This window comes from Egretta garzetta, unplaced genomic scaffold (assembly GCF_000687185.1).
Source record: "Egretta garzetta isolate BGI_Z169 unplaced genomic scaffold, ASM68718v1 scaffold430, whole genome shotgun sequence".
Lineage (NCBI taxonomy): Eukaryota > Metazoa > Chordata > Aves > Pelecaniformes > Ardeidae > Egretta > Egretta garzetta.
In genome coordinates this window covers 2431317-2447418 of record NW_009258267.1, presented here as the reverse complement: position 1 = coordinate 2447418, position 16102 = coordinate 2431317, and the positions used below count along the sequence as shown (strand labels likewise).

Below are 16102 nucleotides of genomic sequence, written 5' to 3'. Positions count from 1 at the left end.
TTAAGAGAATTTAGCTGTACAGGCACAAGTTACACCATATCACTTGTCCTGAGGATAAGAGAACTGGCTCTAATTCATTTTATGTTTTAGTTCACATGGGACCTCTGAATCTCTTCCTAGGACCCAAACGCAGGCGTAGCTCCACGCTGGCAACACAGCACACATCAGGCAACTGTGGGGGCATACAGAAGCCTGTGGGGTGGCCCAGATGTGGCGACAGGGCTCATGTTGCTAATGGCTTAACATCAGCTAAGAGGAATATTAGGTCTGGTGTCATTCAGTAGCATGCACGTTCTGAGTTGTGATACCATTGGAGTACCAAGAGATGGGCTGTAAGGGAGCAGGAAGTCTGGCGGAGCCTCGCTGTTCCCCTGGGATGAGGAACACCTGGATGGGAGCAGATGCCGGCACCACCAAGTGCCATTCAAAGGTGGCAGAAGAGGCACCTCAGAGGCAACCTACCTGCAGCACTACTATCCAGGTTCTCCCCAGATCATTCCTAATACACAGGGAGAGAGAGAAAAGTAATTTCTACAGCAGGCAATGCAGTTTTGGACTAATGAGTGGGGTGACATTGCACAGGCTCTACGACTGCAGCCCAAAGGCTCCTGGCTCTTGCCTTGCTGGGGAGGGAGCACTCTCAAATTTAAGCAGTAAATTTAGGTGGAGAAGAAAAGCCAGCCTTTATTTATCCTAGCGCTGCTGAAGTGATAAATGTCACTCTTAAATGCTTCAGAGGCTCTTTGCATCAGAAATATCTACGACTATTTTAGAGAACTGGAAACAGGCATTTTAAAATATGCCACTGTTGCTATTCAGCTCCTCAGAAGAATATTCTGTTTGGTTTGGTGTCGTGCAGTATTATCATGGCTGGCTTATTATACGGTTTGGTGACAGATCAAATACTTCAGCGTGTCTTTTGCTCTGCCTACCAGATGTCATGACACACTATAACCAACCCTTCATGCAGGCCGCTTCCCTGGCTCTCGCCTCCCGCTGTAATTGTGTCCTGTGCAGTAGGGGACGGGCATGCTAAATTTGTCTTTTAAACACTGTGAAACTGTCATTCAAACTGCCCTGTATTTGACAAGAAATCCATACACAATCAGCTGTGAAATACATGCAGTCAAGTACGCACACATTTCGAATTCTAGACTGAATTACAAGATAACGTGTTTATCAGCACTTCTGTAATGCAAGTAATAAATAAGCAAGCACAGTTCTCTTAATTTTCACCAGTTTCCGTAACAGAAATCTTTGTAAAAGGAATCAGTTACCCCAGTTCTTAATAAAAAATTATTTTAAAGATTCTATGTCCTGTACTGACGTCTTTTCTTACCCAAAAGAGCATTTATAAAATCTCAGATGAAAAGCATGCCACCATGTGTATATATTACACAAAGTGGTACAGTTCAGAAACAGACACAAGGCTTTAATGATTGATGGCTACTGATGCTTTGGTTATAATAAAGACTGTGAGTCTTTCCTGACACCAATAAAAGCTAGTAAATGTTTTTACAAGGGTGCAAGCATGGATTGACTTCAGTGAAATTGCCTTATAAAATCTGGAAAATGTGTTACCCAATTTAACTCATTTTGCCAACACACAGAGACATGATTAGTACTTAGAATCATAGAATTGTTTAGGTTGGAAAAGACCTTTAAGATCATCAAGCCCAACTTGCTACTCCACTCTCTGTCTTCCTCCCATTTTAAATGCAATTTCAGATTTACTTTTCACTACGTACACTGGAGAGATGTTAATGTTTGGTTACCTCTGTATACTTGTAGCACTGCTCAGCAGTGCATTCTGCTTTGCTGGTAGGATTGCTGAGAGCAAAAATAATAGGACTTTTGTTTAAAGCAGCCATGTCCTGAAGGATTTGTTTAGTAAAAGCACCACCAATTGCAGCAACTCCTGAAGAAGAAAAACACACACATAAGAAGCAGACAAATGCAATCAGTTCAAGGTAAGACATGCATGTCACTCTTAAAAGAACAGAGCTCCTTTTACTGCATACCTCCCTCTTAAAAATGGAGTTCAACCTTTTTCCTAACATGTGGTTAAAATAAAGTTTTGTATAAAAGATTTTGCAACAGTGAAACTTTAGTATTATCCCTAAGATAAGGCAGAACATGTTCACCCCTGTACAGTTTGGTGAATTTCTCATTTCACATTTCTCAGGCCCTTTATATGAAATAGAAATGTGTCACCTAACTTGCAGGGAAGTCCAATAAGGAGTAGAAAGCTACAACTCTGTCTCCTAAAGTCTCATGCAACAGACTGCATAGCTTCTCCCAAATCCAGCATGTCAGATTTCAATTTTTTCTAACAGGACAAGTAAAGTCTCTGCCTTCTACAGCTCATCATTCTGTCATCTCCAGGCTCAGCTGATGAATAATCCCTAGTTTGAGTCTAAGACTTCCCTGACAGCAACAATTTTTTTTTTATTACATCCCTTTCCATCCCACCAGAGATGCTTTTCTATTCTCCATACTGTACTCACAACCAAAAAGGGGTGTGTGTGATGTTTTCAAGATGCTAATACACCCATATTTCTGCCTAACCTACAAGAGTTGGGAATTCAAGGTCCAGGTCCTTGCTCTCCACGCCTTCAGGGAAAAACAGATAAACAGGCCTTGGAATAAACCTAAGGATCTTTATGTCCAGGGAGGCCCCTATCACTTGACTTGTAGAGAAGGTAGCCTCCTCCTTGCTCAGAGCCCCCAGTGCCTGGCTCCTTGCATCCGAGTTTCAACAGCAGGAGAGAAGCTGTTCTTTCCTTGCTTGGGGGAGTAGGAACAGATTCAAACCTGGGCCAGGAGAGGGTCTCTCTTGGGTCAGTAGTACTCTAACCTCTCATCACTCATGCACAAATGAGCATCCCAACATTGCCCACTCTAAAAGGACAGGTTGGTGTCTGCCCCAGGAGAGCACAAGGTACTTGGAGGGAGCTAAAAGGGTTCCTCAACTTGCAGAGCTGGCTAGAAGGTCATACGTGTTCCAGGACTAACATCTCTTAAAGGTGTCTCAGAGTATTTTCTGACTGCTTCTACATGAAGCATGGTATCATCTCACAGAGATGTCTTCAAGCCCAACCTATGCCCTCAACAGGGAGAAGTGGGTGGCCCACTGAAATTCCATGAATTGTTTTTAGATTGAGGTTTCCTGAGAGGACTACTGAAAGCCCACACACCCTGCGACAGGCTCTTTAGGTGCTGTTTGGGTGCTTAACATGAGCCCAATAATGTCTAAGACCCATTTGGTTTTGTGTCTGGCCAAATTTCCTATATTGTAATCCCTTGGTAACAAAAGAGGCAACTCCTCAGTTGATGCAAATCAGTGACTTCTCTCAAAGTTTAAACATCTCTCGCTCAAATGTTTCTGTCACATAGTACTATTTTTTGCAAATCTGAGCTCTCTGTACTTCACCTTCTATCAATAGGCAAGGATGCTCAGATGCAAAAGCTCTGCTAGACCAGCTGGGCCACTGTATGTTTGATGAACAGTTAGGCCAGCCATGATTTTGACCCACTTGTGCAAGAGCCTGTTATACATCTTAGTTTCTGGTTAAGTCTGCAGTTGCCAAATGTTTAATGCATCTCCCCTGTGAGGAAAGGCTGAGAGAGTTGGGCTTCTTTAGCCTGAAGAAGAGAAGACTGAGAGGGGACATCATCAACACATACAAATATCTTAAGGGTGGATGTCACGAGGACGGAGCCAGACTCTTTCTCTTTGCAGTGGTGCCCAGCGACAGGACAAGGGGCAATGGGCACAAACTGAAACATAAGAGGTTTCAGTTGAATATGAGGAAAAAATTCTTTACTTTGAGGGTGACAGAGCACTGGAACAGGCTGCCCAGGGGGGTTGTGGAGTCTCCTTCTCTGGAGATATTCAAAGTCCATGTGGATGATGTCCTGTGCAACCTGCTCTGGGTGAACCTGCTTTAGCAGAGGGGTTGGACTAGAAGATCTCCCGAGGTCCCTTCCAACCCTTGCCATTCTGTGATTCTAAAACTGCTTCTGGACAGCCAATTGTAAGAATGACAAATATCTTCAGGTATAAAGTTAAATCATAATGCTCTGAACAATCTCACTTGCTATTGCTTTTTTGGTTTTCATTTTAAAATTCCAATTTCTTATATTTGGTCAAGCTAAACTGAAGCTTCTTGTGCCAAGGCAGGCAATGAAATGCGTATGAGGATTCGCTGAGACAGAGTTAAGTAAAACATTGGGAGGAGGAGTATCAATATTTATCCCCATAACTCCTGCTGCCCAGGGGAAGATACGGAATGACTAGTCCTCCAAACTGAAAAAAACCCATTAATTTTCATTCCTGTTTCTGTTGGAAGACCCTTCATTATAAGGTATGGATAGGAGAAAATGACCTTGAAGGAAAGCGCCACATAGATTTATATATAAAAATGACACACTAAGCATCCATATTTTCTGACAGCAAACATTCCCAAAGCATCCACACACCTTTATCTAGATAAATATCACAGATCATTCAATCTATTCCTCTGTTCCACTAGCTTTTTCAGCTTTGTATTCTACTAAATAAATGCTCTAGACTACTTGGTCTCTGTCTTGCAGTCGTATCTTTATGGAGCATAGGAAAAGATAAGCTTTATTTACCTCATTTATGATCATTGTCAAAAGCAGATTTTACTGAACAAGGACCATGTGGTCTAGGCATAGTCAAAAACGTAGCTCTTAAAATGTAGACTAATTTTCACTGAGGGATTTCAGATTTTCCAGCATCTGATGAATGATTTTACTAGCAGATATAGGTGAATTTTCAAGTCTTATATATTAAAAAAATTATTTAAGAACATTTGCAGTTCACTCCTGAAACTGTGACTGAAATATAATAACCAAACTGCAGAGAGCTGAGCAATCCTTTACCGAGATCCCAAATCCTGCAGCTTTTATAAAAGAAAAAGTCTTTGTAAAATCTGTGGTTTGGTCTGCACAAAGGACTGGTGGCTAAGGACCTAAATATGAGGGAAGAGCAGGTTCAGCTACGGCATGCTCATATTTGCACAGCTTTACATGCGCTTAGCTCAGTTTTCTCAGTCTAAGTTTGAGGTTTTTTATTTGTATTAAGCCATCCACATCAAATCAGAAGTAATTTGGGAAGGCGATAAGGTTCTCCATCAGATGTTTAAACCAACTTGGATTATTCCCCCTGTAAAATGGATGGCTTGGAGTGAAAGCAATGTTACATGCTTGGATAGTTACTATTTGTTCAGTTGCTTAATAGAGTCCATTATGCACCTAGTGTTTTCTAAAAACACACAAAGGTAAACTCTGTTCAGGGGAACCTGATCTTGTTCTTCAGACAAAGCTACAGCCCCATTTTTTTCCAACAAAGAATAAGGTCATTGCTTTAAAGTAAAAGAAATTACCTATTAGCACGGATGGTTTTATATCTCTAACAATATCTTCTAGATTTTTCATTTCACTGTGTTCATGGGCAAAACGCTGTTTCTCGGATGTTAACGAGGCACGGCCCTGAGTAAAGAAAAAAAGAAAGAGATCTTCATTATAAGTTTAATGGAAACCAATATCCTGGGATCATCAGTTTACAAAGTATCTGGTTTAACATGCCCTGTTTTCATTTCTACTTCTGCGTCTATCACCAAATACCATATTAGACAAAGTTACACTGTGTACAGCTAACACGCTTAGGATAATTTAGGACTAATCTATTTCTCTAAGAAGTAGGTAAATTAAATCCAATATTTTTACTTTAAATTCATAACAGCTGTAAAACACCACTGTATATAACGATTATATGAAAGCATCATTAATTTCTTCTCTGAAGCATTCTTTAAAGCTGTTTTTACATTTGGTCAAATGCTTAAGGTTACTAATGATAAAGCATAAATATATTTATATAACAAACAGTACAGGTGCGCCAGGGCAGGGGGGGATTCATAACTTAGCAAAACAAAAATTGTTTCTCCTAGCTTTTTCAGCTTTGCTCTTATCTAAAAGTATAGAGACTATATGGGGGGAGTAAAGAGACTATAGGGAAGCCTGTATTTTGCTCCACTTTTTTCACATTTAAGTCATCCATTCTTAAGGATGGAATAAAAATAATTCTAACCAGGTGCCTGGTGCACTGTTTTTGCATTAACAAAATTGACTCAGCTGTGAAATAACTTCCACCCTGATCTATACTGGCAATTTCCACCCATCGATGCCCAATAAGGTTTCCAAATGGAACATGATAGATGCAGGAAAAAGGGCTAAGGAGTATCATTGACATTGACTGGGCTGCAAACAGGATTTGAGTTCAGTGTATATAACATGGACTGGCGGGCAAGTAGGGGCCAAAATTTGTGATAATTATATTAGTTGCCTAGATACACGGACCTCTGTCTGTACACAGGCATCTGAAAATTTCAGCAGAGTTTAAAATGCATACACCTCCACCTCTCATTTTATTCTCTTGTCTGCAGAAAACATCACTGCAAAGGCACTTTTCAAACAGATCTGGAAGACAGTGCCAGCCCCTCAAACATCTCGCAATTTCAGACAGCAAGAAGCGGATGATATATAGGGAAGTACACAAGGAAAACGGAACGCTAAATGTAATTTTGACCAAATACCCAGAACAGATATATATCATCTCCCCAGCCACATGTTTTGCAACTGATAAGATGAAAGTTTCCTTAATCTTAGCAAGTTAATTAAGACTATACTGAAGTACTGGAACATAATTCATTTAATGATTCCACCAGAGTCTATGAATTTGACAATTTTGGCTGAATTTAGGACTGCATATACTACCAGATCCAAGCCAGGATTAGTTTTTTAATAGCATTTTTTCTTAATTTTAACAAAACCGAGAGATTCGATGCCACATTTCAGACCACGATTCTGCGATGTGGCAACATGTGGCTGTGCCAGTCCCATCACTGAGGCTCCTCTGCTGGTCCTCGGACGGCCACCGCAAGAGCTGGTAGGCAGGAGGGAATGCCACTTTTCATTTCCAGCTGCACAAAAAGCGTTTCCATCCCGAGGGTGCCACAGGAAGCCGCGGAAGGCTGTTATGTGGTCGGGGCTGACTGAGCCGCTCTGCCTCCCAGGACGCCAGCTTCTCTTGGCTCACCCGTGACTCCGAGGCATTTCCAGAGATTTCTCCTCTTCTACAGGTTTTTTTACATGACCAAAATACAGAGCTTTTTAAATTAAGAAGGTTATGTCTGGATGTGCTTATATGGGTCTTAAGTGTTCTCCTAGAGTGATTAGCACGGAAACACTGCGACAGGGGCACCTGGTTTCCTTTGCGGGTAAAATGCGAAAGTCTCAGCCTTGGGAGAATGCCGCAATATGAACAATTTTTGGCATATTCATGCTCAAATCATTCCACCATCAATGCACATTTTGAAGTCTGCCATTTCTCAGCACCCCAGCAGATGTCCCCACAGTCTACACACACGGTTTAGATGCATCTCATTTTAAAGCAGGAATTTTCCTTAACATTTTCTGGGGAAAAATATGAAGTTTTCTTTTTAGTCACCAAAGAAAAAAAATGCATTTATGACTTCCAGGCGAAAGACTTGTTGCTAGAAATAACTCAAAATAACTCAAAAAATAAAAGCCACTTTTCATTCTAATCAGCTGGTTGGCTGAAATAAAAATGCTTGACAGAGCCTGACTTGGAGGCAGGTTTCCTGGGAAGCCAGGAATGGGTGCTATGGGCGACCATCCAATCCCATGCTGCTTCTTCAGTTCGTTCCTTAATAGCTTATCAGGCTGCTGTTGAGGAAGCCAGTTTTCAATCTGGGCTTAAAATCCAGCCTTCAGGAGACTGCCCTGGGCTACCAAGAAAAAAGGAATCATCTCTAAGAGCTATGCCCAGCTCACTCTTCAGGCTGTGGCAGGCTGGTAGCTCTGAGCACCTCCAGGATCTGCAGATCAGGGCAGATCTCTCGGAAAAGGTGTTGCCATTTTTTTCCCACAATGCATAACAGCTAAGAGGCCAGGCTGACATCTTAGTGGAGAAAAGTGTTGATATTCTTACATTTTCATTTTTAATCAAAATGAGTAAACAAAATCCTCCATGAAACAGTTTGACACTTGATTGGCTTTCAACGTTGGCTTCAACATTTTAAAATTAAGGTAATGGCAGAGCAGTTAAAATACTTGATGCATCAGCAAGGATTCAAAGCCCCATTTCCTACTGACATTGATGATCATCTCTCATTTCATTAGCTACAAAGGAGTACTCAAACAGTAAACTGGATGTGATCCACTGCAACCCTTTCTGGGCCACTGGCTAGTGTGACTAGTGCTAGCCAGATGGGTCAGCTTAGGTCAGCTTCATTTCTGCCCTATCTTAATTCCTATCTGCCCTTAATTTCACATAGGGCATTCTACTGTTTAAAAAAAAAAAAAAAAAGAAAAAAAAAAACCCACCACCAAAAAACCAACCCCCAAACAATTTTAAATGTATTTATTTAGCTTTGGTCTGAATTAGCTTGATCCCATTAGTCAGAATGAATCATGTTTCCAAGTAAATATTTTTCTAGTATATTAACTAAGAATGAAATATTAAATTCTGTGGCTTAGCAAAAATAACAACAGCTATGTACATAGAGATTTTTACTTGGAAAATGCTTGTAAAATAAATTCTATGGTTAGGGTTTTTTTTTTTAATATATATTTTTAAATAGATTATCAGAAATGTGTTTTATTTGTTAATTCAGTGATCCTAAAGGAGCTAACATAACACGTCCCTAAAAACTGTGTCCAAGATTTCAAGAACCAGCCAGTTGATTTGGTTTCAAAACTCCAATAATTTAGAGGACAGTACTTCAGATGGTACTTTTTCTCCCCAAATTGGCAAATTCTTAAGTTCTGCCCTCTGCAAAGTAGAAAGGTGGCAGCAAGAGCATGGCCAGCTTTCCTCCGTGCCCTGCCAACGGGGCAAGCAATGACTTGCAGGAAGGAAGAACAATTCAGTTTTGTGCATGCTTAACCTCAAAGTAAGGGGTTGCCAGTCCATTTAGTACAAGCTTCTAGACATCTGCCCCTGAATGCCTGTAGCTGGAATAAGAAATCACAGGGTTTTTGTCAGTCAGCAGAGGGAAGAGGATGGAGCCAAAATGCAGAAGGCTCAATTCTGGGTTTGTGTGGTTTTCTGTCTTGTTTCCCTCCTGACACCGGAGAGACGCAAAGCGGATGGACCTGTCAGTGCAGAGCTGCACTGTCTAAAAGATCTCGCAGAAGCGCAGAGGCCATCTTCTGACATTCCCATTTCCAGCCCTGGCTTTGCTAGCTTTTGTACCCTGGCTATCCGCTGCTAGGAAATGGGCTGTAGAGGATCAACGCAAGGCATCATAAATCAGAAACTGCTCTGGTCTGCTTGCGCCTCCATAATCCCAAGATACTAACATGGCACACAGCACACTGATATTCCCCTTCTTTTAACAGGAAAAGGAAAAATTTAAAATACTCTGTACTAAGAAAGAATGTGAATGAGCTCTGGGGTTCTGTGCATAAAGCTCTGAGTCTTTTAAGTAGAAACACCATCTTCACTCACATTCGTCTCCTAAGTCCACTGTCTTGCTCTTTTAGCATTATTAAAAATTCATTCGTTCAATGAAAAGGGCTCAGAAAAATCAGCCATCTAAGGATGTGCCCCTTTCAGTACGCCAAGCCTCAATACAGTCTCACTGCTTCACTGAAGGACTTCAGTGCTTGCTACACAGGGGAGGAATTTTTCCAGGGGTTCCTACCAAAGGATGTTATTGCACCGCTGTTCAAATAGCAGTATGAAGGCTCATCTAGGCTGGACAGCAGCTGTCTTAAGTTGTAATATGTTTTCTATATTGTATAACAGGCATCTTTGCTACATCAAGTGACACTCCCTAAATCCCAAAAGAAAGTCTTTCACACTGAAATCCACAGATGAAATGACAGACTTGACTTGATTCCTGTGCAGGTATTCAGAGGGAAAGACGCAAACTCACAAACACTTTCAATAGAAGGAGGAAGGTAAAGTTAGGAAAAAAAGGCTATATGTCCTTCTTGGTTTAACTTCCCAAATATATTGAGCATTCCCAGAAATAAATAAAGCATCAAAATTTCATTGCATAACTTTTTGTAATGCTATGTATTATTATATTATTTCCTTATCTTTTACAGATATGTAATTTGCTAGGGGCATTAAAATAAGTTTCCTTGAATTAAATAAATAAAAATCAAACTACATACTAAAGTACCACGAAGACAACCATAGCATCTTTAATGCATACTCAGGCTTCCTGAATAAACTGTACAACACAGCTTCACTAGAATGCTGAAGGTCAAGAATATTAAAAACACTCAAAAATATTCATAAACCTGAAGTCCAAAGACTGAGAGAAAATGTCAGAAATTACGTTGGAGGAGAAAAGTATTGCCTCCATCACAGTATCATTTTGTACCAAGAAACCTATGGGATATTTTGGATTTGAACAAAAGAGAACAAAGCAACTTGAAAACAGATATGTTGCTATATTAGAAGTCACTGTGGTATCTCAGATGGAAAGTAATATGAGCTAAATTCTTTATTAGCAAATGACTTACAATGTGGACTGTGTTAAGTCAGCAGATGAAGTATGGAGATAAAGAAACAATAGCAGCATTCTCCGATGGTGACATTATGTATGAAAGATCTTGGCAATCCTAAAGTCTATAGTCCCTAATGGATGAGAGTCATTGGTATTATGTATTATTATTTCAGATAGTAAAACATAGCCGCTTGGACACCAGGACCTTTCAATTCAAGGAGCAGAAGGAAGTAACAGGATGTACTGGGTTTGCGTGGCAAGGTTTTGGTAGCGGGGGGGGTTACGGGGTTGGCTTTTGTATTTTGGATTTGAACTGAAAGCAGTTCTTAGTTTTAGGGAGGGTTCTTAAGTTTTTAGTTGTAGTGGCTAATCAACAGCAGAAGAAGCAAAGGAATTGTGGGGACCAGGCGTCAAGCAAATGTACATCACAGTTTCCACAGAAAGTTACTCATATCATCATATTATAGAACCAAATTGAGGCTCGGATAACAAACAAAAATGACCCATCAATAAAACCCTGAGAAAATCCATCGAAAACAGCTGTAAAAACAGGAGACCAGACTGCACAGCAGACATCTATATGGGATATTACAAAACAGGAGGCAAATCTTACAAATACCACCAATGCGAAGTCTAATGCCATGCCCTGTTTGAGCTGGTCCTGCCGGGGCTGCCCTATGAACCAGGGCTGAAAAGCAGAGCAGCTTAAAGCCAGCGAGGCAGGAGAGGCAGGGCTGGAAGTTCTCCAAGATTTGCTCCTTCCATCAGCTGGGAGGCAGCTGAGAATAAGCCAGAGCACCCCGATGACTGCACTGTCCCACATTAGAGGCGGTGCTGGCACTCGTCCCGTCTCACAACCAGGGAGGCACAAATCTATTTATATAAACGCTTGCCTCCATTTGACTGTGTCAACTGCGGCTTATTTAAACAAGAGAACAGAGATAGTACACAGATACATTAATAAATTCATCTGAAGTTCTTAAATACTGAAGACATGAGAACCACAAAAGACATGAGAACTGTAGACCAAAAAGCAAAGCAGTCCATTAGTTAAGTTGAGTATTTCCAACTGCTAAATACTTTAGGTTTACTTGCATGTTTCCTGTGAGTTCCCTATTGCAGAGTTAAGAGCAAAAGAGAAAAAAGCAGTTGCTAAAGCATGAAGGAAGAAAAGGGACAAAAAAAGGATGTGGTTAAGAGTCGTGGGAGAAGGTAGTGAAACGTCTTCCTGTTGGGAGATGATCTCTACATGACTTCTTAATCTCTTCCATCATAAGTAACTCCATGGCCTAAAGGTTGTTGTTGAACCATCTGGAGGGCTCTAGGCAGGGACTGTGGGCAGCGCTGGAAGCTGAGGGACCTCTCTGGGGAGTCCCCCAGAAGCATGAAAAGGAAGGGACAGGGGAGGCACAGAGAGTGTGCTAGGAGGGGACAGGCCAGGCCGCCCTCCCTAGCCACAACTCCAGGAGAGTATTGGTTACGAGTAGCAGCAAAATGCCCAAAAGAAAAAAAAAAAGGTAGAGGTATGGACTCACTGGGGAGGGGTTACTGAAGCCCAAGGGCTTGCAGGTGACAGGCACTCCTGTGCTACCTCGTTTAGGAACCAAAAAGCAGAGACATAAAAACCCTCCCAAATCCCCATACCAAAGTGGTAATTATAAAGCGACTGTGCCTCCTGATCAGGCCCATCACTTAACACCTAAAGGTGAAGAGAGCAGATTAAAACCAGACGAGGCAGCTTGGACACAGAATTAATAAAGAGTTTGTTGCCAACTATGGGAAAAACCACAACATTTTGAGGAGATAATGTCATAATGGTTGGCGGTAAAACATACTATTTAGGTAAGAAATGTAATTCTGGTGTTGACTTTAAAACACATTGTTCGAAGATTAGGGCTGTTTCTTTAAGTCCTGTAGAATTTATAAAACACCCTTTCCATGTAAATAAACACACATGGTTGACAGGGAGGACAAAATTTATAAAGACAATTCTGTCAGGAAGATAAGATCTGAGAAGCAGAGCCACAGAACAACAGAAACAAAATGGAGGAAAACAATCATTGATTTCAATAACAGAGCCTGAGAAAAAGAAATCATAAACAGCCCAAATTAGGTAACCGTCTCGTCAGTACATCTAATGCACACGGTGTCAAAGACGAAACAGTTACATGCTAACTCATTTAACACCCAGATTTTTCATGGTGCCTCTTTTATGATGTGGGTATTCCTTGAGCACACCCCACCAATCACCCTTTTGCTCTGTCCTCACTTGTTTTCCTACATTATTGGCCAAGTATGAGTAATGCCATGAGCGTTCAAAGACAAATTAATGTGTTTCCTTTCTGCAAAACTTACAGTTCATATAGAACAAGATAAATGCAAGATGAAACTGCACAGATTACCTCCCCAGACATCAAAACAACTGACAAAGCAAACAAGGATTGCTTCGTTGGGGTAGTACATGAGTAAAATAAGGCCGGAACTGCTTTAAGTGATTGTGGCACCATGGAGATACCCAAGACACTGCATTTTTGCTAAGATGCAAAGCACGTTTTTGGCTAAAATAGTCATAGCCAGTTGCAATTAGCCATAAATGAGCTGATCAAGGAGAAGAGGGAAGAGAATAATTGACTGTTGATAAAAAGAAAGCTAGAAATAATTAAGTTAGCAGAAGAGGCAGATATAATATTAAGTGGTATATACCAAGTTAACATTAAAGCCACTATCAAATTAGTATCTAGAATGAAATACAAACATTTTTTTAAATGTGATTATTACTAAAAAATAAGAAAATTCGGTAACAGACAGTCAGGATGGAATTCAGTTCAACATTAAGATACCTGATTGTGAGCTCTAAAGGCTCTTTCGTTTATTACACGAGCTCTGCTGACTGTAATAGGAACATCCACACCTATATAGCAGAATTTCAGTGCCATCAGGCCCAAATGTTGTCCTTTCTCTTCTTTCATTCTCTAAGCAAAGACTGAACTATGTATGGATCCCGCTTTGACCAAACCATGAACTTTAATCAGAGTCATATCCACTGCCACTTCAGTGGTTGTGAGGACCTTTTCCAAATAAGATTGCCAGGGATATTCAAACAGGGGAAGGAGGGAAAATGGAAAAGTTTTAGAGGATTAGCTACAGGATTACCTGGGTATTTCCATTCTAATTATTTAGGACCACATAGATTGGTAAACTTCCGGGGTCTATATCAGTCCTCCTCTTACAAAAATGGATATTCTGAGGCCTTCAGCTACTGGACCTCAGCTGATGTTCTTGTTCTTGCCATTTGTTTTGGGCTTCACTCAGATGATCTGAAGTCTTACAGGGGTTAAGGTCACACGTCTAATGGACATTTAAAATACAAAGCACTCAATCAGACACAAGTATTACTGTGCTGAACTATGCTGAAAGCGCAGAGTATAAAACCCTCAAAAGCAACATTGCTCCATGTTGACATACTCTAAAATTAAGGATGGCATTCATCCTATGTGAGGGAACTTCATGTGTACACTGGAGATTATGTGGCACACAAAAATCTAACGCTGTCTTGCAAATTACAGATAAACCCAGCAGAGGAGCATCCATTCTTGGCAGAGGGTGGGGGGTTTCTACTGAGTCCCTTTAAACATTAAAGATGCCTTATCATTTGCATAATATTCGGAGGCAGTTCCAAGAACCGTCTTGCCTATCACCCTACCCTGGTTTTGGTATTGCCTTAAGGGGGGGGGGGGAGAGAGAGAGAGAGAGAGAGAGAGAGAGAGAAGCATTTGCAGCACATAACTAAAATGCTCAGACAATGGTAAACCTCATGAACATCCCAATACTGTTTATCACTTTCTGCCTCTTCTCAGCTACTTGACAAGAAAGAATTTACTGTCTTTGAAGTTCATGGATGGAGATTTGGCCACTAATATAGCTAAACATGGCAGCTTGGCTATGGCAGATTTAAAGAAGACACAAAATGTGTTCAACACACATCACATATTTATGCATATTTGTGTAATTTAACAGAAGAATAGTGGGAACACTGAGCATATGGGAAAGAAAAAGAATGTGGGAGACATTACCCATCAGTGTGTTCATATAAGCAAATATCCATTAAATTAGACAGAATGTGACAATGTGACAGAATTCAGAATAAGGAGGAGTCACAACTGCTTATGCATAATCTCCAAGTAGACAACAGCGCAAAAGATACTTTAAAAGTGTCTTTTAATTAAACGTTAAAACTGAATGAACTGGGATACTTAAGAAAGGAATTTCAAGAGCAGTGATGTCTGTTTCAAAGAGCAAAGTCATATAGTTCGAGTGGCAAAATTCTAATTATATCTGCAAACCTTCCTCATCCACCTTTGGAGAAAAAATAGTTTTGAAAGGTGAAAGCATACTGAACAGATTAAAAAACACCTCAACAACCCCCAAAACAATATGAACAACATTATAGGGTCTCTAGAATGAAGTAAAGAACACAACTACAGACAGTATAACAAACATAACCTTCATCACCAGCTCCTTCACCACAACATAGCAGAAAAGTTGGTCATCAGACTTGGTTTAATGAAAAAAGATGGTTCCCAGGGGAAAAGAAAAAAAAATATTAACATGAAAATGAAAACACAGCTGCACTTGGAACAATTAAAAAACCACAAAGTAAAAATCAGCTACAGGAGCTTGATAAGTGACTTCGTGGCAGCTTTTGGGGGCAGGGGAAGAAGAAGAAAAAGGTGGAAACTGTTTGCGGTCAGGTCAACTAAAGTTCCAGGGTTATTTTTCTTTGGTTTGCACTGGTTGAAATACTACAGAAAGTAGATGAAAGGAGAAACAATGTTTAAATCTATAATCACGCATTGCAAAATTAATGATCAAAGGACAGCATAGAATAAAAATGATGTAAAATAAGTTTAGTTGGACAAAGTAATTGCTGAGTCTTCAGAGAGTCTGTTATTTCTCATCCTGCTAAAGCAACAGATCAGAGTATTTCTAGGATTGAAAAGGTCTCCCTGCTTCAAGAAAAAGTCTTTTGATCAGGCAGTTTTTGATGGGGCAAATTTTAAGGGACTCTTATTGAACAAGTTTCCGTTGATACACCTCCTTGGCAATGAGAAACAAAAGTCAGTTTAGTTTATGCAAAAGTTGGTTCACTGGTGATCTATGCTGCGGCTTGGCAAATCTTATCTTTGCAATAGTGAAAAGGTTTCTAACAATAGAGTCCTTCCCATTGTACTGTTTTCTCATAAATCTTCCTCATTTTACTTCTTTTAGCTCATTTCTAAGAGTTTGGAAAGTCCTTCAAGTCCTGCAGCACTATTGTGCAATCAGCTAAAGCCAAAATAATTTCCTAAGTGGACCTAAAGTACAGCTTTCTCCCTCAGGCCAGAAAAAGGAACCAGGAATATCTTAATTATTTACTTGCTGTATATATGACTTCCCAGCAGTTAAATCACGAGCTTTAAGAGGCTTACGTTGTATTTTCTGTCTGTTGGGGGGGGAGGGGGGGGGGCATTTTAAATTTTTTTAAATTTATA

The 16102-nt window shown here is 40.4% G+C and overlaps 1 protein-coding gene across 1 annotated transcript in view; it reads right to left on the bottom strand.

The window, feature by feature from the left end:
- Nucleotides 1–16102, bottom strand: part of ME1 (malic enzyme 1) — a 141872-nt gene that overhangs the window by 11339 nt on the left and 114431 nt on the right. The window contains exons 9-10 of the mRNA XM_009649151.2: nt 5412–5517; nt 1776–1918 (exon numbers count right to left, since the gene is read on the bottom strand). Coding sequence (XP_009647446.1) covers nt 1776–1918; nt 5412–5517 — 249 coding nt within the window. The remainder of the gene's footprint in view (nt 1–1775; nt 1919–5411; nt 5518–16102) is intronic.